At 34.2% G+C, this 27037-nt stretch overlaps 1 protein-coding gene across 3 annotated transcripts in view; it reads right to left on the minus strand.

The window, feature by feature from the left end:
* Window positions 1-27037, minus strand: part of Agbl4 (ATP/GTP binding protein like 4) — a 1213327-nt gene that overhangs the window by 1005802 nt on the left and 180488 nt on the right. For all 3 annotated transcript variants that reach the window (XM_010610280.3, XM_033767837.1, XM_033767835.1), the window contains exon 3: window positions 9035-9159. In XM_010610280.3, coding sequence (XP_010608582.1) covers window positions 9035-9159 — 125 coding nt within the window. The remainder of the gene's footprint in view (window positions 1-9034; window positions 9160-27037) is intronic.

Here is a 27037-nt window from a genome sequence, read left to right on the forward strand (position 1 = left end):
CAAAAGCCATTATAGGCAACAGCCTGTAGATTTTTTAAGACAATCATGCAACTGCAAATAATTACAAAAAAGCCACTGTGATAAAAACAGCATGGTACTGGCAAAGAAATAGGCCTGAGGATCAGTGGAACAGACTGGAAGACACAAAAACAAATGCAGATGTACTCAGCTACCTCATCTTTGACAAAGGAGCTCACCATCCTCAGTGGAGGAAAGATAGCCTCTTTAATAAATGGTGTTGGAAAAACTGGATGTCAACCTGCCAGAGATTAAAATTAGACCCTTATCTTCCATCATGCACTAAATTAAAAATCCAAATGGATTAAAGATCTAAATATTAAAACAGAAACATTAAACTTGCTGGAAGGTAAGTTAGGCAGATCTCTGGAAGACATTGGTATAGGAAAAGACTTTATGAACAAATCCTCAGTAGCACGGGAACTAGCAGAAAGAATCAACAACTGGGATCTCATATTACTAAAAAGCTTCTGTACTTCAAAAGAAACCATTAGCAGAACTAAGAGACAATTTACAATGTGGGAAAAAATTTTTACCAGCTGTACCTCAGACAAAGGACTATTATCAAGGATATATAAAGAACTCAAAACAATCAGTCCCCCCAAATATAAAGACCCGATTCAAAAATGGGCATCTGAAATGAACAGACATTTCTCATACAAAGAAGTAAAAGCAGCAAGAAAATATATGAAAAAATGTTCCACATCACTGGTCATTCGAGAGATGCAGATGAAAACAACACTGAGATTCCACCTCACCCCACAAAGAATGGCTGCTATCAAGAAATCACACAATAACAAATGTTGGCGGGGTTGGGGGGAGAAAGGAACCCTCCTCCATTGTTGGTGGGAGTGCAGACTAGTGCAACCACTATGGAAATCAATATGGAGATACCTCAAAGAGCTTGGACTGGAGGTTCCATTTGACCCAGCCATCCCTCTACTGGGTATCCTTCCAAGAGAACTAAAAGAATCATATCACAGAGAAGTATGTGCACCCATGTTTATAGCGGCACAGTTTGTAATAGCTAAATCTTATTTGATTTTAAAGAGAATGCTTTTAAACTTCTACCACTTTGTTTAATGGTTGATATTGATTCTTAGCAGAATTTCCTTAGTAAATAAAGAACTTCCTTTCTCATTCTAGATTTGTATTAGTGTGATTAGGTACTAAATTTTAGCTATTGGTTTTTCTATTTTGCATGATATTTTGAGAGACAGTAGAAAAAAGATTAAGACAATCGCTGAAGACAGAAAATAATATATTTCAAAAACAAACATGAAAAAATGTTTAACATCACAGGTCATTCAAGAAATGTAAATGAAAACACTGAGATTCCACCTCAGACAGAATGGCTGCTATCATGAAATCAACCAATAACAAACAGTGGCGGGGCTATGGGAAAAAAGCAACCCTACTCCACTGTTAGCGGGAGTGTAGACTGGTGTAACCACTGTGGAAATCAGTATGGAAATACTTTAAAAAACTAGGATTAGAGGTCCTATTTTACCCTGCTGTTTCTTACTGGATATTATCCCAAAAGAATTTAAAAAAATCATACCACAACAATATATGTGCACCCAAGTTCATGGCACCACAGTTTTAATAGCTAACACTTGGAAACAGGCCAATTGCCCATCAACTGGAGACCAAGTAAATTTTTTTATAAAATAGAGTACTACTCAGCCACAAAGAATGAGAAATTAAAGAGATTATAGCAAAATGGTTGCACATTGAGGCCATACTCATTAAGTAAAATAAATCAGACGTGTAAATACTGAATAGTTTCTCTAGTATGAGAAACTGAAAGTGTAAATAAGGATCAAAAGGCATAACAGATATTGTGAAATAGGAAGAAAATGTACAAAGGGGAAGGGGAAGTGGGAGGGACTGGGGAAAGGAAAGAAAGGAATGGAATTAATATGAGAAAATGAAAAATAGAAACAAAGTCTTGATAAATAGGAAGGTATGGAGGAGTTGAAGGGAGGGTATGGGAATGGGGAAAAAATAAGAACCAAGATAGAGCATGTAAAGGTACAAATTTCCAATGATGAATGTCATTATATTGCATACCTAAAATGTACAAATAAAATTAGTTAAAAAAATAGAAAACAAACTCATAAGTAAATATGTCAAAAAATGTCATGGTAATTCAGAGGATGATGATTTTGAGGGTGTTGTTTTGTTGTTGCTTCCTGCTCTAAATATTTATTAATATTTTCCAAATTTTATATAGTGAAAATTTCTAACAGTGACTACTGAAGTACAAATCCTAGATATACTACTTACTAATCATGTGACCTTCAGAAAGCTATTCATTCTTTCTGTTCCTTAATTTCTTCATCTGTAGTATAGGTTGGGTGGTAATAATAGTAGTTACTGTAAAGGATTGAAGATTAAATGAAGTATTTAATGTATGATTTAGAATAATATCTGCAACTGTTCAGTAAATGTTGACTATTACTATAATAAAATGAATAACAGAGAAAATGATAATCTCTGTTCTACTTTGTAGGATTATAATCACTGCAATATTAATAGCAAACATTTATTAAATAGTTTTATTTACCAAGCATTAGCTGTAATATTTTATATGCATTGCCACTTGTAATTCTTACATAAACCTTAGTACTACTATTAGCTTTTAACCTTATTAAATAATTCTACTCTTATTGAATACACATAGAAATTGGTAATATAAAGAGATCAATAACTTTCCCAAGGTCAAAGAATCTGTTAGTAGCAGATCTAAGCTTTTAAGACACAGCTTTGTCTAACAAAAGAATCCACTACATTTTCCTTATAGTAATGAGGATAATTAGTGACAACAGATTTTTGAAAGGAGGAGCAGCAAAAAGTGGAAGTTGAGTAAAGGCAGAATGGAAAAAGTAGTAGTTTTCTAGCACTATAATTTTAAAGTCAAATTTAAACACGTGATATATAAGTGTGTGTGTGTGTGTGTTTGTGTGTGTGTGTGTGTGTGTTTAATCTACATTCCTCCTTATAAAAATCCAGGACATACTTTTTTTAAGATGTGAGACTTCACTATCTTTCCCAGGATGGAACTGAGGTCCTGAACTCAAGCACTATTCCTGCCTCGGCCTAGCAATGTATACCACACTACACCTGGCTCAAGAAACACTTTATCATACTCATTTTCATAACTCAGTGGATGATCTGTTGGCATATGTAGATAAAACAGAATTGATGTACTCAGAAAAAAGAAAAAATATTAAATGAATCTGTTTTGCTGTTTCACGTCATTTCTGGAAAGCAATTAATTTCTTTATGATTAGAAGCTTGATACATAGCATCATAAATTACTTGAGTGAAGCTTCAAAGAAAATGAGGGATAAAAAGCATTTTCCTCTGGATATGTAAACATCTGAACTCATAAAACGATTCAAGCATTAAATTCAAGACATCTGTTGATAAGAAAACAAAATGGGGTAAACTTTTGGGCAACACTTTAGAAATATACATAAAAGGTCTTTATGATATACATATACTTTCCTCATATGACTTGTCCCCTCATATGACTTGTACTAAAGAAGCAAAATAAAATGAGGTCACATTCTCTGCGTAAAGATGTTCATTACAGTGTTATTATCACAACACACAATAGAAAATAATCTTTATGCCTAAGAATAGGGAAATGGCCAAATAAATTACTGTTGGACAGCTATGTTTATCAGGTTTTTAACGACACAAAATTGCTTGTGGATAACCTTAGGTTTTGTCTTATTTAATTTTTTGTTGCTGGGACAAAACACTCAACACCCACAAATTAAAGGAGGAAAGGTTTGTTTTAGCTGACAGGTTTATACAAGTTTCAGTCTATAGTCAGGTGTCTCCAAGGTAGGGAGCATGGCAGAAGAAAAACAGTTCATAGTGTGGCAGGCAGAAGGCAGCAGCACCTTCCTTCTGCTTTGTCTTTTGATTCCATCCAGGCTACTGCTGGGTGGTGCCACTCAAACATAGGGTAGACATTCTCTCTTCAGTCAATCTACCATCCACACTCAGAAATAATGCTAAGCCACTCTGGGAGCTGATCCAGCATCACACACCCATGGTCCAGTCACTCCAAAATGCTCCACCTATGAGTACATGAAGCTTTGGGAGAACATCAAGATATAAGCCATGACAAGTTCTTTAGAAGGAAAGCATAACAATTATATATAGAGTACAAATTTAATTATGCTCCAGAAATAAAACAGAAAATAAAATAAGCCTAGAAATAAACATTTCAAAAGTTAATAGCACTTGTGTCTGACTCATAAGACAATAGATATGTGTATACACATATGTATGCGTGCTTGTTGTCTGCTTTTGAAAATTATCTATATTTTCCAAATTTCCTACCTTAAGCACTGGCTACTTTCATAAGCAGAAAAAGGAAAGATAAATTCAAGGAGATTAAAAAATATAGAAAGAAAAATAACAGTTTAAATAGTCTAGGCATATCAATTTATTTACTCTTATTGGCTAAAGTTTTATCATGAGTATTTAAAATAGAAAGATTCGCTTTCATATCACACAAGCATTCTGTCTGCATCAACAATAAATTTCCACATAGGAATATTTAATATAAGTTTTTCAGAGAGAAAATTACTTTTTAATAAAGGTACCAGGATGTTTAGTTTTCATCAACTCGTACAAATTTACTCTTTAACAACTATCTTTTAGGGGGTTAATATACCAGTCCTGGCATACAGCACCACATATTCCAAGCTTTGATCACTTTCTAAAAACATCAAGAAAAATAACCACAAAGCTAGACCTGTGCTTCAATTTTTAACGTTCATTTAATGGAGTCAGTATATGATAAGTAATATTTTTTTTCTGCTAGTACCAAGCCCTAAATAAGGTTCTTGAGTAGATCACATTTATGCAGCCTGCATTTTAATGGAAACTGAGAGATGAAAGAAGATTGTAGGAAGAGACATTATAAAAACAGACCTCACAAGTCAAACTAATAGTAAAACCATTCTCCTCCATGTACACAACCATGAAAACAAATATCCTGTGAGCTAGAGATAAATATTACATCTTTCCAGCAGATCTTTATACCTTCTTGGGAAAGATTTCATGACTAAAATGTGATTACAGTTGATGAGAGAGTAGCCCACTGAAAGAGGCTGATAAAGCATCAGACTCCAGGATACCAGATAAACATATTTGTGATTTCTATGTGTAACAAGCAGGGGGGGCTAGCACTGGATATGTAGACAGACCTCAGACAGGCAAAGAAAATATTAGCTCTAACAACTGTAAAAGTAAAAACATGCCCAACTCCCTTCTGAGAATACTCATTATACATCATGTTACTTGCTTAATTGACAGATAAGGTTTCCATAGAGACTGTATAGTTTTAACATATAATGTGAAAATTTTAACATTGTGCCTGTGACATTTTAAACAATAAAAACATTGTCCATGTAAGCAAAGTACAGTAAACAAGAAAGTTTGGAAAGCACGAGAAATCTGTTCAAAAGACTATCTCTTTTAGTGTAACTAAAGTAACACATTTCCTCAAGTCTCTAAGCACTCACCCATATTCCCCTCCTTAAACTATACAAAGACAATCTATATAGAAACTGCAGTATATGAACAATGAAGCCAGAAATTAATATAACCCTAGGTTAAAGAAACACTGTAATCTTACAGCTACTAAGTTACTATTTGTCAAGGGTCATAATGAGGATACATGATTCTGTATTTTGAAAAGTAATCAGCCCCATTTCTAAACATAACATGTTTTTGGATGAAGTAGACAAGCTAAAGAATGTATGTACACTATGCAAATAGGATAAAATTAACCTTTTTTATGAATTTAAATATTTTGCCAAATTATATTGCTTTCAAGAAATGTTTCTCAATTCACATTATTTATCTATACTTCTTCAAAATTACTGTTTGTTTTTCAAAATAATGTGTATGTGACAACTGTGAGTTACTGGCATGACACAGAACACTGACAGAGAAATGAGAAGGTAGACATTTACCTTATGACAGAAAGAGATCCTTGTAGGGGGCCCAAATGTGCAATCAGTCCAATACATGTGGCTAAAGCCTCCTGCTATGAGTTATATGCTCCAGACTCAGTAACATGAAAATACATTTTGAGGATTATTGACTTATTTTGTGGATAAGAAGGGCAATTCTAGGTTTAGGCAAACCTCTAGAGGTAAAATTTGGCTTCTCCTAAGCCAAAGTCAGGAGAGAGAAGGAATATGATGTTGTTATTGTGAAAAATTGACAAAGGAACTTTTGTCATAGGAGAATAAGTAAAACAAAGAAGCAAAAGTAGGAACTAAAGTTGTCTCCTTATGTGTATTTTAACTTTTCTTATCTCCCAGTCCTAAAATTATGAGATAAATCTTATTAAGTGAACAATTTAGAGATCTCTCCTCCATTTGATTTACTCCAGTTAGCCCCTAAACTTCAGCAATCTTACATACTTTCAGTCCTATATAAGTTGTATTGTAGAGAATTAAGATAAGTGGTAGTAAAATGAAGTGGCTGCACCCTGCTCCCCTTTTGCTGAAGCCAGTATGAGAGAAACAGCACTGTGTGGAGAAACACTCAGAAGCCCTAATTCCAGGAACAATGCTTAACACAGGATTTAAATATCAGCTGAGGGGAATAGGAGCAAGTAACCAGGAAGAAGTTAGCCAATGGTTGATTTAAGAGAGGAAATAAACTCCTCACTTTGTCTCATATGTCTGGAAAAAAAAAGGTAGATGTTGGGAAACACGGCTATTCTTCATCTACTTAAAGTAATCATAAAACTACAGTGTGCATAAAGGTTGCACACAGTCTTCCATGATCAGCTGTCTAAATAGAATAGAGTGGTAACTTCCTAGGATTATACTTTCATCACTGTTTATTCATCAATAATCTTTCATGAAAAATAAGATTTGAAAATGATTATGAAAAACAACTAAGAAGATGGGCCTGAGGAAATCAGGATTAAAGGCAAATTAATATATTTATAATATTCACAATCCTGGCACATGAAACACAATCAAAAAGTTATCTGGAGTTGCTAAAGAGAAGTGTAAAATAGACTCTGAGTTTTCCACCACCCAAAGCAAAGGGAAAATATGAGCAGCTTCTTTTTAAATGTTGTCTTAAAAATACAAACAATCCATGAGGCCCAACAGAGCAAATCAAATAGGCAAGGCAAGAAATTAAAAGGAGAAGGTGAAAAAGAAAAAGAGTCAACAAAAGGCCAGTAATATGTCAATAATAAATCAGTACATATCAGTTATAACCATCAATGTCAATGGCCTCAACTCACCAATAAAGAGAAATAGACTGGCAAAATGGAATAAGAAGCAAAATCCAACAATATGTTGTATACAAGAAACACGCCTAGTGCAAAAAGAAGCCCATAGACTGAAAGCGAAAAGATAGAAAACAATTCTCCATGTAACAGGAGCTCAGAAAAAAACAGGGGTAGCAATCTTATTTGCAGACAAAGTAAATTTCAAACCAAAACTGATTGTAGTATTATTATTGATGTAGGACGGTACTGTATCATACCTCTATGAATGTAAAATATCTTGTACGTGCTTTATGATACATAGTAGGGTAGACTGAAAGCGAAAAGATAGAAAACAATTCTCCATGTAACAGGAGCTCAGAAAAAAACAGGGGTAGCAATCTTATTTGCAGACAAAGTAAATTTCAAACCAAAACTGATTGTAGTATTATTATTGATGTAGGACGGTACTGTATCATACCTCTATGAATGTAAAATATCTTGTACGTGCTTTATGATACATAGTAGGGACCGTGCTTTATCTCAGCTACATTTAATGATATTACTCTAGAATGTTCTCTTTCCAGATGATGATTAAGATGCTAATTTAAAAAAGAAATGGTGCCAGGTACCACAACAGCAACAGAACTTTGCAGAATATGTGAGGTCATATCTACGTGGGTTTCATTACAGAAACTAATAAAGTATTCTCTAAATAATGAAAAAAAGAATAAGATAAGACTATAAGAGCAAGAACCAATTTATATATGTTTGGGGACCATTTTCATCCCAGAATTAAGGATTATTTTAATGTTACATCATTGCCTTTACTCTTTTACTTTCCTTTTTAGTTTTATTTTAGGATTCCCTATTTTTAATGTTCATACAGAGATTTCTTTAACTGCAATACCGAATAGTTTCTTTGGTGTGAAAAACTATAATAGTACACAGGATCCTAATGAGATAATTAATAATGTGAAGTAGGAAGTAAAGGGCTAAAGGTGTAGGGAAAGCGGGAAGGGTGGGGGAAAGGTAATAAGGGAGAGGAAAAAAATATGAGAAACTGAAAAAATGGAAATAAAGTGTTTGTAAATGGGGAGGGGAGGAGGGGGTGAAGGGAGGGCAGGGACAAGGGGAAAAAATGAGAACCAAGACCTATTATGTAAAGGTACAGAATCTCAATGATGAATGTAACTATATTGTATACCTAGATTGTACCAATAAACTCAATTAAAAAAATACAAACAATACAGAAGAAGAACAGCTTCTTCTAAAATTGAGGCCTCTAAGAAATGCTTCTCATAAGTCTTTACAAGGAAGAGATATAAACATAATAGTAACTCACTTCCAATATCTCTTTATAATGTCTTTCAGGGAAGACTAGCATACCATGCTAATGGTTATATCAATAAAAAATACTTTATTTCTATTTATTTATTTTTAATTTTTTTGGCACTGAAGATCAAACTCAGGACCTTCTGCTTGTGAGGCAGGTGACGGAACCAATGAGCTAAATACCCAGCCCAAGAATACTTCATTTTTAGACAAAATATTTGATTATTTAATAGCCATCAGATAATAAAAGTCAGCATACCTCACCTATTGCTCTGTATCTCTTGAAAGAAAACTATCATTGCTATAGACTTGCAAAAATATATTTTAATATAGTCATTATTTTGATAATTGTCAAAGAAAATAAGGATATTCTTCTTACCAAAATTACATGATGGTAGCCACTATTTCTCTCACCTGTAATTCTTTCACATTTTCAACAGTAAAGTTGAACCAAACTCGGAAGCGTGGATTACAGGTGTCCGGCCTAATGAACAGATCATACTCAAACTCAGAGACCTGGTCTACCCGGCCAAGGTTACCTGGTAATAAAAATTAAAAGAATTATCTTTTAATAAAGTACATAAGGCTTAATGGTACATAATCTTTAAATATTGTGAACTATGTTATTGACATTCATCATCAGGCAGTACTAATAGTTTCAGCACTCAGTCTGTAAGGCCGCCAACCCTAAATCACCTCAAAGCAAAGAAGGATTTCAGCTAGTCTAGGTTATGGTGCAAGCAGCTTTGCCTGGCCCTTATAACCCAGACCCTTTTATGCAACAATTGTCTTTGACAGGTTAGGATGCTATATGAAACTTGTAGTAAACCTCAATAAACAAGAGAAGAATCACAAATTTCTGCTCTCTAGTTAGAATAATGATCATGATAACTCTCACATATATTAAGCTTTATTGCATACAAACTACCTCAAATATATTGGGACTTGTTGAGTCTCATAACAGGCCTATGTAGTTTGTATTGTTCTTGTTATATTCCAAAATTCTACGAGAATAAAGAATACATAAAGTTCTAAAATAAACATTAGATGTAGTTGCTACAAAAGAATAATAATGATAAAATTATTTATAAGCATGAAACGTGACTTCCATTTTCTCCAATAGAACTAAATTACCTTAAAAAGAATGTTAGTACTGTATTGCTGAGACCAAAACATTTATATTAAACTTTTACTTGCATTTATATTAACTTTCACTATATTAAAGTACAAAGGAGGATCAAAGACATTCATCTTAATCGTTCTTTTAGTTGTTCTTAGAATTCCCAGGTATCCCTCAATTGTTTTCCAACTACTAATCCAAAAATTACAAAAGCTTCTGTTGTAGAAGGCAAAATATTTTACACAGTGATAAAAACATGGAGTTAGAAGACTTAAATTAGTTTTAGTTTTGTCACTAAGTGACTTTGGTAAATTCATTTAACTTCTTCCAATCTCTATTTTCTCAATAAAAAATGATTACATAAACTGCAATATGAACATTTATTCTTATATTAAATAAGGCTAACAATTTTCATTAATACAGTTACTATACACATTAATTATAATAAAAAATTAGCAGTTTTGAGCATATTGATATGTCACAGAGTTTCTTAGCATATTGTCCTAATTGCTAATGTCCAAACCTATTTGATCCTCACAACAATCCCTATGAGATAGGTGCTGTTATTATTCCCACTGTACATATTAGAAAATGAAGATACAGAGAAATAAAATGACATCCAATGTTACAAGCAAAAAAAGGAGGTAAAAGTCATAATTGGTACTTAAATTCAAGTAACATGGCTCTGACTCCTAAGCATAAAGCTCTCTACCTAACAAAGCTAGTAGGAGTAAGAAAGGTAACATAAAGTAAAAGCACATTAAAAGTTGTAATGTTTAATAAAGTTATTATCCTTAAAAAATAAAAAGTAGCACTAATTTTTTCCTTTAGATGTTCATGATCTGATAGTTAAATATTTATGTGTACTTCAACATTGAAAAGAAAGCAGACTTTTATTTTTTTTAATATTGGGACAATATAAATAGGTTTTAATAAATAAAATGTCATAAAATTGGTACTGCTACATATACCATATGAACCTAGAAATGTCGAGTTTCAAAACAATTTGACATCCTTTATATTATTAAATCTTCACCATGATCCAATGATGAGTAAACTGAAACCCAGAAATGTTTAGTACTCACCTAAGTTTGTATTTTAAAGCATCAGAAAAATATCTTAAAATAAAGTCTTATGAGTCCGCTGCATTGTTCTTTGAAATATATTTTAACTACAGTAAGTTCATTTATTTATCCATTTAATCAATAGTTCATTTCAAAAAGTGTTATCCTATGTGTCACAAATAAGTCAGAGAGTAAATCAAACAGATAATGTCTTTCTGTCCACTAACATTACACTACCAAATAATAATAAGCTTCTAGGCTTTGGCTTTCTGGGAATATTCTGACAAAGTTCTTAAACATTTTTATAAGGGATATTCTCTGCACGTACATGTGCATAAGCAATATTTTCCTCATATTATCTGAAATATTTCAACTAGATATTATTTCAAAGAAGTATCAGTTTATGGCCTTGTAGAAACAACTATTTGAAAATAAGTTCACAATGCCCCTGTGTCATCCAGTTTTCATCTAAAAAAAAAAAAAAGCAAGGAAAGAAAACATATAAGAATCTAAAATATATAGGATAAAAGCAAAACAAAATATAAAGCACAGATTTTAAATATACCACTCCATATGTTAAATATAAATGGGTTAAATATTACACTTAATACAAAAATGGATAAACCTAGAGCATATGATTTTAAGTAAAACAGGCCAGACACAGAAGGAAAAGTATTGCATGGTATCACTTACATGTGCAGTCCTTAAAATAAAGTCATACAAATATAAAGAGAGAATATAATGGTAGTTGCCAGAGGCGAAGGATTGGGTGAGAAATGGGGAGGAGGATTTAGGACAAAGGGTACAAAGTTGCCGATATGCAGTAAGAATAGATCTGGATATTTAATGTACATCATTAGGGTCATAGTTAATAATATTGTACTTTATACTGGAAATTTGCTAGAAGTAGATTTTAGGTCAGTGATAGTGAACCTTTTAGAGACCAAATGCCAAACTGCAACCCAACACCCACTTATTTATCACAAAATTTCAATACTGCAATTAAGTCTGAATACTGAGGTGTTAGTTTAGAAAAAGCAACTCATACATTAACATCTTTTGTCTTAAGAGAAAAAGAATAATGTGTGCCATGGTTTCACCATCACTGTTTTAGATGTTCCTACCACACATACACATACAAAAAGAGGTAACTAGGTGATGTGTATACTAATATGCTTGACTTCAATAATGGTTTCAACATGTGTAAGTTATAGCAAAAGATCATGCGATACACCTTAAGTATATATAATAAAATAATTCAAACAGACAAAATTTGATCATGGATATAAAAAACATATGTTGCTTGTAAACAATTTATATTTGAGTACACAGAAAAACTGAAAATAAAAAATGAAAAGTTTTAACAAGAAGGCTCAAGGAATAAACTAATACAGCTATACTTACATAAAACAAGATATACTTCAACAAACATTACTAGAAAAAATATTTCATGTTTTTAAAAAATAATCCCACCAAGAACCTTTTAAGATAAAAGTCTTAAAATTATAAATATTTATATAACCATAAAAACAAAGATTCAAAATACAAAAGCTATAATCTAAAATCTTAGCAAGAAACTTAACACAATAATGCCATTAAATAAGAAAACAAAACCCAAAATTATTCAGAAAATACTGAGACAATTTAAAATCACCATTTAAAAATGCACATAATACATAACATAAAATTAAACTTTATTTATGAAGCACTTCACATTTGTAGAGCTAAATAATCTAAATTCATTTTAATGAAATGCAATATTTGTTTTTTTAAAAATTACAGTAAAAGATACATTGCATTAATCTCCCTGGAAACATTCTCCAGTGCCATCATTTTGGGAGGTGGGTTCCAGTGCAAGGTTACTAGAGTGAATTAGAATGCCAAGTCTTCCTAAATGCATTAATTTCATATGATGGAAGTAGGTCAGTCATCATGAAAGTGTTGGGCCCATCTTCTTCCCTTCTCTCTTAGGTTATTTGCCTCTTCTATTTTCCAAAAACAATATCATGCAAGAAATGCAAGAAGGGCCTCTAAATCTTGGACTTCCAAGACACTAAGAATGTGAGCCAAATAAATATCTATTCTTTATAAATCACCTAGTCTTTTACAGCAGCATAAAATGTTCTGAAACAGATCGGACAGCTTCAGTACTAAATCTTGCCACACATTTAAAAAATTAATACCAACATTTCTCAAATGCTTCCAAAAATCAGAAAGAAGTAGAAAAAAAAGGAGTATTTCCAAGTTCATTGTATGAGACCTTGATACCAAAGCCAAAGGCATCATAAAAAAACAACAGGCTAATATCCACGTTTTAGAAAAACACAATTTGTAATTATAAGAATTGGCCTCAAGGTTCTAAAAGATGCTGGCAGATCTAGGACTGAACAAATGCAATTTATGGGGGGCTTATGTACAGAAGTCTGTCTTTAGTGAAAGTAAGAAAAGGTGAGTATCTGTGACTGAGATTAGAGAGCAAACTCATTTAGTTGTCAGGAGAAAGGTAACTTTATCCAAGCTGGAATATACCTAGTTTATCTCAAGCCATTATAAAAATGTTAAGCACATTCCTGTCAATAATAGTGCCAGTTGTAAAGCTCCGCATAAAACTGTACTAATTTTATTTAGTATGCTAGGAAACTATACAGGGAAAAATGACCAAAGCTATTAAGATGTGATCATGGAGGTTACGACTTCAAATAGCTGTAGTCAAGTCAAGCTGAATCCCTTCATTCCACTACAGTAACGAGACATTGCAATCTCATACACCCTTCTTCCACAATAAGCCCTTTTCCATCAAGGAGTTTTAATCATGTGTAGGTGGCATGCCTTGAGGCTGTTAGTCCAGCTTTGAAAACTGAATCCACAGCAGCAGAGACACAGGTATGATCCAAGACACGGAACAATTATGAAAATGAAATAACAAATAGTTTTTCTACCAATAGCCCCAAGAACCAAACCAAAGGCATAGCAAATTTCCTAAAGAGACAGGATCAGACAAATTTGAATTTCCACAAGTGACATGAGATGTGTGATATCAGGGATGTACACAGAGCATTCTTTCCTGATTAACAGAACAGGCTTCACAGAAGACAAGCAAGTGATATTGTCTCTGTTAGACAACATAGCAACAACATGTGAGGGCCCCTATAAGTGCAGCATACCACATCTGTTGGCAAATAGGACCAGGTCCTTGTGTGACTTGAAAACTAATGGGGAAATGGCCTGCCAGATCAAGTAGCTGACTGCAGCACCCCTTTAGAACACTCAGGGGATAAGCCATGACGACTTGTCCAGAGCCTGCCAGAATCAATGATTACCAAGTTAGGAAGGCCAGAGTCTCCTCACAGTGTGGCAAGAAATTGCTGATCTATCTATCTAGAGTAAACAAGACAACTGAGCCCCAGTAAAATGTCTCCTTGTCTAGATTTAATGTGTGCAGTATATAAAACAGCAGTGATCTCTGTGTCAACTCTGACAATATTGTACAGAATCTAAACATAGTGTGAACATGATCTTCAGAATTGGATAAGAACTCTAAATGCTCATAAGAGGCATATATACCACACATGTGGGTATTTATTACACTTCTCTCCAAGGACTATCATAGCCATGAAGCATTTGCCTAACAGGTCCTAGATCTGTGGTTTTAACAAGCCATTCTTTCAACCAACTCTGCTACCTAAGTGTTCAATTGCTGGTGAATGCCTCCTGTTAGGCCACAATCCTGAACAGCAAGTCCTGTGAAACGGATGTCCCGGTCACTGTCAATGCAGCATGGTAGCCAAACATCACACTTTTCAAGACCTTTAATAGTGGCAGTTTTGTTGGCTCACTTATTAGGAAAGGAATATATAAAGCTGTAGGTTTATCTGCCCAGTTAAAGCATATTTATGTCCTTTACTGTTTGGCAAAAGGTCAATATAATCAAAGACCCCTGAATTGGTTGAATGCTTCATTGTATACAATTTTATATGTGGGTCAAAAATGAGGTTTGAGATGGTTTAGGGCTTGGTTATGTATGAAATACATCACCATTTCAGGATGCTTAAAGTGCTCAGTACTCACCAAGTCTGATTCATCTAACATTGTTTGGGGTGCAGTCATCACTGAGTCATTGTATTTTAGGAATTCTGCTATGCTGCTTTTGCAATTTTATATCCAATCTTTCTACAGACTCACAAGTACATGTATACTGCCCAAGGTGGGCTCAGAACTTGCATGTCAGTCAAAGCACATGTCTCTGTACTTCCAGAGGACAGTGGTCTTAATGTGAGGGAGTAAATGATACAGAGTTCATTGTGTTCCTTCTTCATTGCAGGAAACCAGCTTGAAACTACACTGAGCAGGCTATAGATATTATTGATTTGGCTTATGAATTTGGCTACAGGAGGTTTCAATGATCAATGAGGTTGTGTTATCTCTATAACAAATAAACACTGCCTCTGAGGAATTACGTCTCCATGCAACCATTCTGCAAGATGAAATATTAGTTAGATAATGCAAGTGGGTTATTAGCTATAACTTGCAAGACAACACAAATGCCTTGTTAACCATGACCTTCATAAGTATACATAATTACTGAGCCAACCCTGGCTCATTAAGTGCATTAGTCCTCCTATTCCCTACATCTGCCCCTTGCTATGTCATATAATCATAAAAAGTGACTAACCCAGTGCTTGTGGTCTTGGCCAGGACACAGCTAAAATCAGGTGGTCTTTAGCCAGGAGAGAGATCAAAATTAATTCCCTGCCCGCAACAAGTAATAAACTATTGTTTGCTCTTTATTCTTTATTTCTTGTTCTTTGTATATTATTCTTTCATCTCCTGCTGTCCCCTCATCAGGCTACTGGACATCCCCCGGGGACTAGTCACGCTATCAACCTGACAACTAGTGAAGCTATCATCAGGTAGCCTTTTACACATTTGCTGTTACATCAGGTATCTTCAGAGAAGTTTTCCCAGTACAGATGATCATTGTTCCCTTTGTCATGCCACCCACCATACAAGACTTTGGAATGTTGCCCAACTATCAATACAAATAACCACTGGCCACAATTTAAGAGTTACTATCAGTCTACATTAAGATCAACCAGAGGCACAGCCCATACCATCAGTAAGTGTGCAAAGATCCCAGTAAGCAGCAGTGTGGACCAGAGCAGCCCAGCTCCAAGCAGGTCCAGCTAAGGCCCCACTCTGACTCCTACCACATCAGCACACAGGCCCAAGCCAAGGACCTGCCTAAAAAAGAGCTGCAAAGACACACAAGCAACATCCAGAGGCTCACCCACATACCATCAGTAAGTGCATGGAGATGCCAGCCAGAAACCTGCTCAGACATCAAGCCAAAGGTCCTCCCAGACAACAGCTACATAGGAGGACCAGGCCCTAACCAGAGGCATGCCTAGATACCATCCCAAGTGTGCACAGCACCCAGCCAGAAGCCTGCACAAACAACAGGTCAGCCCAGGGATACAGAAGGCAACCATTCCGAACCCAGGAATTGGTTCACTGGTGATCAGCAGAGAAAAGACTGCTCAGTGGCTTGCGGAGAATTAAAGGCTACTGGGTGAGCAAAAAGTTGCCTCAATAAAGACACAGCAGGCTATGTCTGTTGAAATGAGAAGACATGTAAATAAGTCTCAAAACCAGACTTCTAGATCATCTAAGGCAACTCCAAAGGGAAACAAGAGGGAAAAATCCCATACTTAGCCAACTTAATTCCCTGAACTGGCAACAAAAGAAGATCTGGAAAAAATTAAATCAGAAATAATATCTCATATAAAAACAGAGATTGTGCCCATAGTGCAAGACAAGATTAATAAACCTAGACCAAACACAGATAAAAAAACAAATAGAGGAGATGAAGAACTTGATGGAACCCCAACATAGAAAACAAATGGAATCCATAAAACAGTTCCACACATATTTTCAGGAGATCAAAAACTCCACTGAAAGGTTATGCAGTAGGATAAGCCAATTTGAGGACATAATTTCAGATATAGCAAATAGGATTGCAATTAGTAGCCAGGAAAAGAAAAATTCTTAAAAATAGTAAGGGACCATGAGAAATCAATCCAGCCACTGCTAGATGATGCAAAGAAGAATAACCTAAGACTGATCAAAGTCAATGAAGAAATAGAAGACAGTGCAGATAACATAAAAAAATCTGTTCTCAGAAGGAATGGCACAAAACTTCCAATAAATAAGGACTAAAAGGTATAATAGATAATGTAAAATAGTAAGGAAAGGGGCAACGGGGGAAGGGAATGTGGGAGGGGTAGGAGAAAGGAAAGAAGGGAAAGGAAAAATATGAGAAAATGGAAACAAAATCTTTGTAAATAGGGAGGGCTGGAAAGGTTCAAGGGAGGGCAGGGGAACGAGGAAAAAAATAAGAACCAAGATAAATTACATAAAGGTGCAAATTCCCAGTGGTGAATGTCATACTGTATACCTAAAATGTACCAATAAAAATTAAGAATAAAAAAGAGCTACTATCAGCCATAGTACCTAATGCCTACTGTTTGCTCTGATTCTTTTGTCTCAAACCATACAGTGGAAGTGGAAGGTCATATTACAGTAACAACCAGACAACTGAGTCCCCCTTGCCAAATATGGCCACCCCTTCATGCATTTGTGAGATCACCGCACTGAGGCAACAGTCTGAATTGGTGAGGAATTTCATAAATAACAGGCCCAATACCATCCATAGCTTTGGAGTCAATAAGCTATTGGATATTACACTATGTTGTTGTAAATATGCATGCTACATTTTTTTTTTTTTGCTTTGTTTTTTGGTACCAGGGATTGAACTCAGGTCCTTGCGCTTGTGAGGCAAGCAGAGGAACCACTGAGCTAATTCCCCAGCTGCATGCTACTTATTTAAAGTAAGGGTCTATGCTACATGCTGGTGAAATAGGCCATCCACTCTCCACTTTAAAAGTAGGCCAGTCTAATACTGATAATGTCTTAGCCAGCGGCTCCACGTATGACAGGGCATTGCACACTTTAGAAACTGCTGTGCTAAAGGGATATGTTAGTTTCAGCAACTTTCCAGATCTGTAACCAAAAGCCCAGAGGTGGCATTTTTCATTGTAGTTATTCTCAGACAGTCCAAATCATGCCAACTTCTATACTGATGACATCTAACTACACTGGCACACCTGATAGAGAGAGGCCTAACAGCCTGTGCCTGAGCTGTCAAAATCTTTGCCTTTTCAAATGGTTCCTCCCAGGAAACATTATGGTCTCTCATGGTTTCCTTCTTAGTCAACAGAGTGCACATAGGCACTGCACTAGGTAAGGATGAAAGCTCATCAATAATTGAGCAACCCAAAAAAATAGTTTGTACATCTTTTATTGTACTATAGAGTGTTGAGGAGGATTTCACTTCATCTGTTTGAACAGGATCAAAGACTATCTGTCTCATCAGACTATCCCTAGAAAATTCACATATACTATATGATCCTGAATCTTGTTGGGACTGACAACCCATTAATAATGTGTAAGTGAGTAAATAATCATTCTACTGTGTCCTTTTAGAGGACATAATCTTCACTAGTTAGCACAATATCATCAGTATAAAGGACAGGCAATATCAGTAGGTAATGAGACTAGAGGAAGGTCCCAAGCCACCATGCCATGGGAAATTCTAGGATTATACAGATATCCCTGAGGCAATACTGAGAATGTCTCTTGTCTTTCCTCCCAAGTGAAGTTAACAGGTTCTGTGAGTCAAATTTTAAGGAAATGCTGAAAAACCATAAACTAAGACCAGAATAGCCCTGAGAGACAAGAAAGGACCTGATGTTTTCCAGCACTGCAGCATGGATAGGCAGTTACTTATCTCCCTCTGGTTAACAGATATTCTTCAAGTTCCATCTGGTTCTTCCACTAGAAAAATGGCCAGTGATGGCATCTATGGTTAGATCATAAAATTCCACACCACTTTGTTTTATGATTTCTCCAACCTCAGCAAGTCCTCCGACATCCCATAATGCCTTAAAGTTAATCATATTCTATAAGAAAGTAACCTAACAGGGTCCTATTTTGCTTCCCTTCTCAATAGTTTACTGCTTGAATTCCACGTCAAAATTCCCCCATGGTGAATGGGGAGATGGACCAGAAAAACTACTACCAAATATGAAATCCAGGCACTCTCTCAATTCCTAGGTGCAAGAAAACTTGTTTTACTCTGAAAATCTTATTCAAAAACTTATCGATAAAGGCCCAGAGTCCCTGAAAATGTACAAAGTTGCTGTGAATTAGTGTATATTCAGTACCCATATCTACCAGAGATAATTTGCTATTTGTTTTGGGAGAATCAATAAATGTTAAATTCCATGTGAGGCTTCTGGTTTCCTCCTATAGCTCTCACTCTTCGACCACCTTAGCTTCAACCTTAATCATGGAGAATGAGCAATCTACCACAGGTAGCCAGCAATGCCAGAGTATGTGAGTTATTTATCTTCTAATGTACAGAGAGCAGGAAGAATGGCTGAAACCACTGTTTGGGCTTAATTTCCTTCCATTAGGTTACCAAGAATGCACGAAACATCATGCTGTATTTGTGTTCTACTTATCAACCAGCCCCTTATTTCTCTTCTTTCCCATTCATGTTTATTCCTTTTTCTTGCCACACTGTGTGACAAGAAAAATTCTGATCACATTCATTCTATCCTAGGTTGGCAATTAGAACTTCATATACATCATAAACATCCTTTGTGACAAGCTGAGGAGAGAGAAAAAGTCGTATCATTCTTGAAAAGCATTTTGTGACAGGTTTTCACTCCAACTCTAGCCACAGCTTTATTAGGTCTTTGAAACATGTAGGCATAAATGGCTTGTTACATACCGCTATAGCCCTTATGTGCAATACATTGGCCCCAACCCTAATTGTGGATTAGGGGCAATCCAGTCCATGAAGAATACCCAGGGTTTCTCCTCTGATTTTCCATGAGGTACTTACCCTAGCAAGCCCCCCTTATCTGTCCATGCCTCTCTTGTGCCCATATTGATTCAATCTATAAGGAAGTGATTTCTTTGGATCTAGCAGGCATTATTCAGCCACTACCTAAGGCTGAATGAATCTCAATATTACTTATTTTCACAGCTTCAAATTTCCTTCTCAATTTATTCTTGTGTCCTAGGGTCTTTCTATCCAGACAGTTAAGACTCTCATGTGGCAGTTGTTTAAAAAATTTTTACAGTATCTAACAATTGTGATGCAGTATATTTCTGAACAATTACAGTTTCTAAAATTGATACCCCTCCTTCTACATCTGCCTGTGCTGTACCTTTGCCTTGATTGCATACATAGTTGTATGGAAACACAAAGATCATAGGCAAAAAAAAAAAACTATGCTCTTATCACTTCAATCTGAGTTTCTTCTTTACTCTCTTTCAACCTAGGGATTCCACTTTTTAAAACAGCATTCTGGTGACAAGATAATAGCTCACAACTGGTTTTTCTTCTGTATTCCACCCAGCCACACAAAGTGGATTTCTAGTATGTGTTCTGGTCTTCAACATTTTCAACCAAGTCAGAAGTTAAGACATAGGTAAAAAGATTAGTATTTCTTTCAAATTATAACTCTTTTCATTTCTCTATCTTCTCCTCTGCAGCCACCTGGCTAACAAAAGAGCTTACAATAATGGCCACCCCACTGCAGCAACAACTTCACTATACCTTATTGCAGTGGGTTAAGCAGCACTCAGCAAACAGTAGCTCTAAGCCCAGCAGAGTTTTGGAGTGTCCTTGCACTCATGTATTGGGCCACAGTTCCTGGCCACAGAGATGGGCCATCCCTCTCTACCTACAATCAGATGGCCAACGTAGGGCTTCCCTTAAAGAAGTTTACTTATCTAATAACTTATACTTGTTCATATACTATATGCACTTCTTCATAAATTATATATAATCTATTTGTTTTAATTTCATATTATATTATTTTTTAAAATATGATATTGCCTATTGTTACCTGTTGATATTTCTTATGGTGCTTTTAATTTTCTCAATTACAAACATGACAGTGGATGCTCTTGTAAATATTTTCATGCACAAGTGTACAAAGGTTACTCTAGGTCAAAAAATATTTCAACCAAGATACCAAAAACTTTAACAGTCAGAGGAACACTTCAAATATATACATTTAGATACCTCAATTTCCAGATACTAAAAGATTTATATGTACTCATATATAAAGTCAATCTTCCTGGAAACATGTTCATAAACCAGGTACATTACTGGTTCCTTTCTAACCTATTTTTTCAGGATTACTTTTTTTCCTAGCCAGGAAAAGACTTTATTCCATTGGCATATGAAAACCTCAGATGCAACAAAATATGGTGAAATTGAAACAGTGCTGTCTGATCATTCCCCTTCAGTGAAAACACTATGAAGGAATAGTAAAATCTCATTTGTCTTCCTTTTCTGTTCAGGGTAAAGACGGATATTAGAAATGAAACATTTGGGCACATTTATCTTCTAAATTTAGATATAGCATAGCATATGGTGGTGAAAGTTATGAGAATTTCAGTATAATGGTTTTCTTCTCGTATTTCTCCATTATTTTCAAAGAATCTGTTAGTCTCTTTTTTAGTCTCAGAATATATTTTATGACAATATAAACAGTGATATAAAAAATAATGTTACTTATTATGTGAAGATTAAGATAGGACTCTATATGGTGTCCTTTCAAATAGTTAAGCATAATTTCTATGCAAAAGTGTATTACAATTTCTATATCACAATATATTACAATTTAAAGCTACAGTACAGATAGCTTTCTTCATTATACAGGTATCTTTCTTTTGTACTATATAGTACAATATAGTTTGCCCAGGAGACATGATACATTGAATAGTTAAATAATCCAAATCACAGAAAAAATAAGACAATTTTTTAAAAACTTATTTCAATTCACCCTGGTTCTTCATCAAGCATCCTCTCCTATGTATTAGATTTACTTTGTATAGGGATGTGCACACAGGAAAGACTACATCCTTCTTAAGGGAGAGTTGCAAAAGAGCAAAGCAAAGAAGCATTGATAAGAAAGATGGTAGCCCTAGTACTTTCTTTTTAAGATGACAGACTCACTGCAATATTTCATCTATCTATCTATGTATCTATGTATCTATGTATCTATCTATCTATCTATCTATCTATCTATCTGATTCTAACTTGGGATGTTCAAATTTTTTAAAGTATGCTGAGAAACATCAATCTCATGCAAAGTGTTATCTCTACATCACAACTATACATAAGGAACATAATCTTGCTGAATTCTCTCATCCATAGTAGCATATTCTCCATGATTTTAAAAAGAAGAACATAAAATTTTATTGTTTCCTACAGATTAAAGTCACATTTTCAAGTCACAAGAATGTATATTGAAAGTAAGTTGATGGCTTTAATTCTCTTGATTTCTTCCAATTCAGAAGAAATTTTTTTTATCTTTGCCAAAACACACTGAATTCAGTGATATGTTTTCCATTGTTACTTATATCTCTGTTCTTTTATTCTTTCTAATCATGGTCTCATTCAATTTAGATAATTTTGTCTGAATATTCTACAGAATTTTATGATAAAGACTACACTGAATAATAATCAATGCACCTCTTGTAAACCCGACATTTACAGGGGTACAAAATATGCTTTTACTGTTAATTTCTAATGCATATTACCTCATTTTAACATCCTGCCACATTTAGCAATAGTAAACCATACATAGCTCTATCTACTTAATTAAGAGATACATTCTTCTTCCATTATTTTTTCTCTGTACTGGGAATTTAACATCACCAGAGCCTTGCACTTTTATTTTTTATTATGAGATGGTGTCTCCTTAAGTTACCCTGTCAGGATTCAAACTTGAAATTCTCCTCCTTCAGTCTCCCAAGTAATCTGATAATTTTATTTCAAATTTAATAATTATCAAAAGTAGTAATATATTTAGCTTATATGATCAATTATACCTAATAACTGTAATTAGTCGGTAGGTCTTAAGTTCTAAAAATAAGTTTTTAATATTTATATGTACACATAGGTATTATATACATATGTATATGAACAAGTTTTATTGTGGAGAAGCATGATAAAGTGAATAATAAGAGACTTTCAAGCAAAATAATATGCTGCATTAGAATAACTGTGGAGAAAGTAAACAAAAATATGATTTTTGTGCAAAGAAATAATGTAAATTTTGTCCTTAGAAAAATCTCTACATTTATTTGTAAATGGATATTAACAGCTAATAATATCACAGTGTTTACTATGCGCTCAATACTCTACAGGTTAGCAAATCATGTTAGCCCATTTAAACATCACAACATGAACTATATTACTAATTTCACTTTATTACATGGAAACAGGTAATGGAGAGATTAAGTACATAATTTACTTAAGGTTATAAAGCTCAATAAATAATAAAACCTGGACACGAACCCAGGAACCAGTCTGATTTTAATAATACTACATCTGGAAACTAAAATTTCTGTATTTTATTTGGGGAATCCAGTCCATTTACACTTACTGCAATGATTAAGAAAATTTCAAACACCTTATTTTTTTCCAATTCTACTTTTGCTACGTTTCCCCTCCTGCTTTCTCTTCTATTATTCAGGTTTCCTTCATTTCTCTTTTCCCTCTATGCCGGTTTAAAAGTTTTCATTCTATGAATGTTCCAGTAGTCAATATTCTTAATTTTTTAAAGATTAAGACCTGATATAACAATATGAATTAAAATAATATCTCTATAGTGTTTCTCACAAAATTCAAGAAATCTAGAATTATCATTCCTCATCAAGTACTTAACCTTTATTTTCCTACTTCTTAAAAAGATTTTTCTCATTAAAGTATTCTTTAGTTTTACTGCTATATATTGAGAGGTGGTGATTTCAAGGCTACAGTTTTAATTACAGTCATACCTTGGTACTTGACTTATTTGAAACTCAGTGAATTAGGTATTCAATACTTTTGGGGGGGTACTGGGGATTGAACTCAGGACCTTGCACACGCAAGGCAGGCGGTGGAATCCCTAAGCTAAATACCTGGCCCAGTACTTAATACATTTTGACAGGAAAATTTTGTCCAAGGACTTGTCATTTGCTTGCTACTTGATGTACAAGCTAGAACTTATCAGTCTTGATTGCTTCGTGACTATCTTTTCAGGCCAAAACAGTTTGTTACTCATTGTTTTTGGTACTTGTCACACTTCCCAGAACCAAATAATGACAAATTCTGAGGGACCATTGTATTTTTTTAATAATATGAGGATTCACATGTGTGATAAATTATTACTTTGAATATTGCCTCTAGTTTTATTCTCTGATACACCCAGGAATGTCATATTGAACTATAACCCTAGCCACAGGGTCTTAATAAGCTGCCCGGGCTGGCTCATGTCTCAGCATCCCCTAGTGCTGGGATTACATGTGCGCATCAACACATCTAGCTTGTTTCTCCTAATTTTAATGTCACTTCATTTTCCTCTATATTTCATCTCTATTCATCTCTATATTAAGTAATTCCTCCAGTTTTTTCGTTCACTTTATTAACCTCTCTTCAACTGTGTTCAGTTATTAAATCAAACTTCAATCTTTTTCATTTCAATGACATTGTTTCATTTGAGAAATTATATTTAGACAGTTTCATAAATATACCTTTTTATAAATATCTGATCCTTTTTTAAATGATATCTTGAGTTTCTGAGACTACCCGTGGTGTCTTTAATCATCTAAAATATATGCATTTTTAGTTTTTCTTCAGAAGTCCAAGGGGTTTAGGTTTAGTTCTGTCCATACTGGATAATCTCCTTGTGTGCAGAAATTTGCATTTTTAGCTCATCTACATTGCAGCTGTAGCCATGAGAATCACTGTATTATCTGTAGGAAGGACATGCAACTTTAAAGTTTTTCATTTATTTCTGTCAGACATGGTGGAAATGTAACCAGCCTGCAAATGTATTTTATACTCATGAAACTGAGTCAATAACATGTGGAAGTTGAAAATGCCAAACTGTAGTATAACACTACAATTATAGATTTTAAAGGAAACCATCTATTCTGTTCTTATATATTAGAAACATAATAAACTTCCAGTTATATAAAAAGATTTCATTTCTATATCTGCCACTTACTGACTTTGATACTTTGAACAAATCACCTAACTGCTATAGGCTTCAATTTTCTTCTTTATATAAAGGGGATAAAATGTCTTCTTTGTGGTTTTCTTATAAAGATTAAATGAGACCATGTTTAGAAATTACCTAATTAGTGCATAACCCCATCTTTGATTTTGCTCTAAATTTCACACTAAATAACTAATACAAAGAAATCTTTTAAATATATGTAAAATCCAACAACTTGTTGCCTGAGCTGATATACGATTTTTTTTTTTTTTGGTTTATTCTTATATCCTTAGCACTGGTTACAATATCTAGACAAATCAGTATTCAATAAATATCTATTGAATAAATTTATAAATAAAAACTTGTTAAGTAATATACATGACAGCATCAATGAAGTATTGAAGATTTATTCCATGTCAGGCTGTATTTTGGACACCAAGAATGCAAACATGAATAAACCAGTTCTGCCTTCACAGAGTTTATAGTTAAGCTACAGTAAAAGTCATACAAGTAGATCACATCATATCCAAAAATCAATGGCTATGACAAAAGGATAATTAGAAGAATACCTAAGATGCTATGAAAATAGATGTATTGTTATATCTGCAAACAAAAACAGGTCAAAACAAAATGGCACAAGATGCTCCAGTAATGGCCCTTTAATTGTGAAAACTATTTGATGTTTTTCTATGTTTTCAGTAAATGTTATTTTGACAACTTTATAAATTTTAATTGCTAGCCCTTAAATGTTGACTTAGTATGTTTATTTTTCTTCTTTACTGTGGCTATGTTTTCTTCTATATCACAAGAATATAGAGAAATACCAAAAAATACCCTTTCTTTCCACAAAGAAATATGTAAGCTTTATGATTTTAGAAAAGAAAAATTTGCACAGTAATGTATTTCTCTGCAGTCTTCCATATGTTCTATTTAATTTTCTTCAGCTACCGTAAACAAGAGCTTTTCACATGAAAACTTAAATTATCTAAGAAACAGAGATGAACAACATATACAATAATCTTAATTAAAATATGCATTAGAACTGATGATTTGGATTGGTGATGGAGTGAGGCCTTCTATAGCATCTCAGTTTTATGACTTTCTGAAAGAAACCCAAACCATACAATTACCCATCAATGTATTGTGAAATAAAGATGAGCAGCCTCTAGAAGTAAGGAAGAAAAGTAAGAACTTTATTATGGTAGAAAAGTACCAGAGACCATATGCTTTCATGGCCTTTCCATCTTTTTAATTTCCAAAATCTTATCTTCAATATAAAAGTAGCCACTCTGACTGGACTTCTTATATAGCAGAGACCTCTTAGAAAATAAAGTATTCACCTATGTAAGAGAAATAACTTCTTTTTGCATATCATTTAGAGTCCTAGATGAAGCAATTTACCAAATGGTGCCTGCTTTCCAAGGAAGTTAGTTTCTCCTTTCCCCTGCTCCTCTGCCTTCATGAAAACACATTTGTGATCTTGGTTATTAAACAAAGCAGCTTTTAAGGTTACAAATTTGTTTGATCAAAAGACTAGGAAGGAGAGGGACAGAATCAATAAATTCACCACATATCACTGTTGTATTGTAGTGTATATTTAAATAATCACCAGCAATGCAGAATTGTAATTAGTCCTTCCTCCAGAATAGGCTGAAAGTAAAAAACAAAGTAAAAAAAATTAAGAAATGCACATTATTGCTTGAGTAACCTCAACAATACTCTCTAAGAATAATAAAACAAAAATGAATAAATGAATACTAATCCAGCAATGAATATATACAAATATGACAATACAGTAATATACTTTAGGTACCAAAAGAAGTGAAAGAAATGCTTTGTCCCTGGTTCGATCACTATATATTTACTGAACACGAACTATATAGTATGCATTCTGTTATCCAGCAGAGATTCCAATTTGTTGGTGATTAAAGCATTAATTCTGGAATACTACTTCCCAGGTTCATATTATAGCTTTCATCCTTACTAGTTATGTACACTAGACACTACATGTCAGGGTTCCCAATTATGAGTTCACGATGCTGCTGTACAGATTAAATTAGCTGAGGCACACACATGGGTAAAAACAGTTTCCAATGGATCAAAG

Source organism: Fukomys damarensis, unplaced genomic scaffold (genome assembly GCF_012274545.1).
Source record: "Fukomys damarensis isolate Sample0158 unplaced genomic scaffold, DMR_v1.0_HiC HiC_scaffold_23, whole genome shotgun sequence".
Taxonomy (NCBI): Eukaryota; Metazoa; Chordata; class Mammalia; order Rodentia; family Bathyergidae; genus Fukomys; species Fukomys damarensis.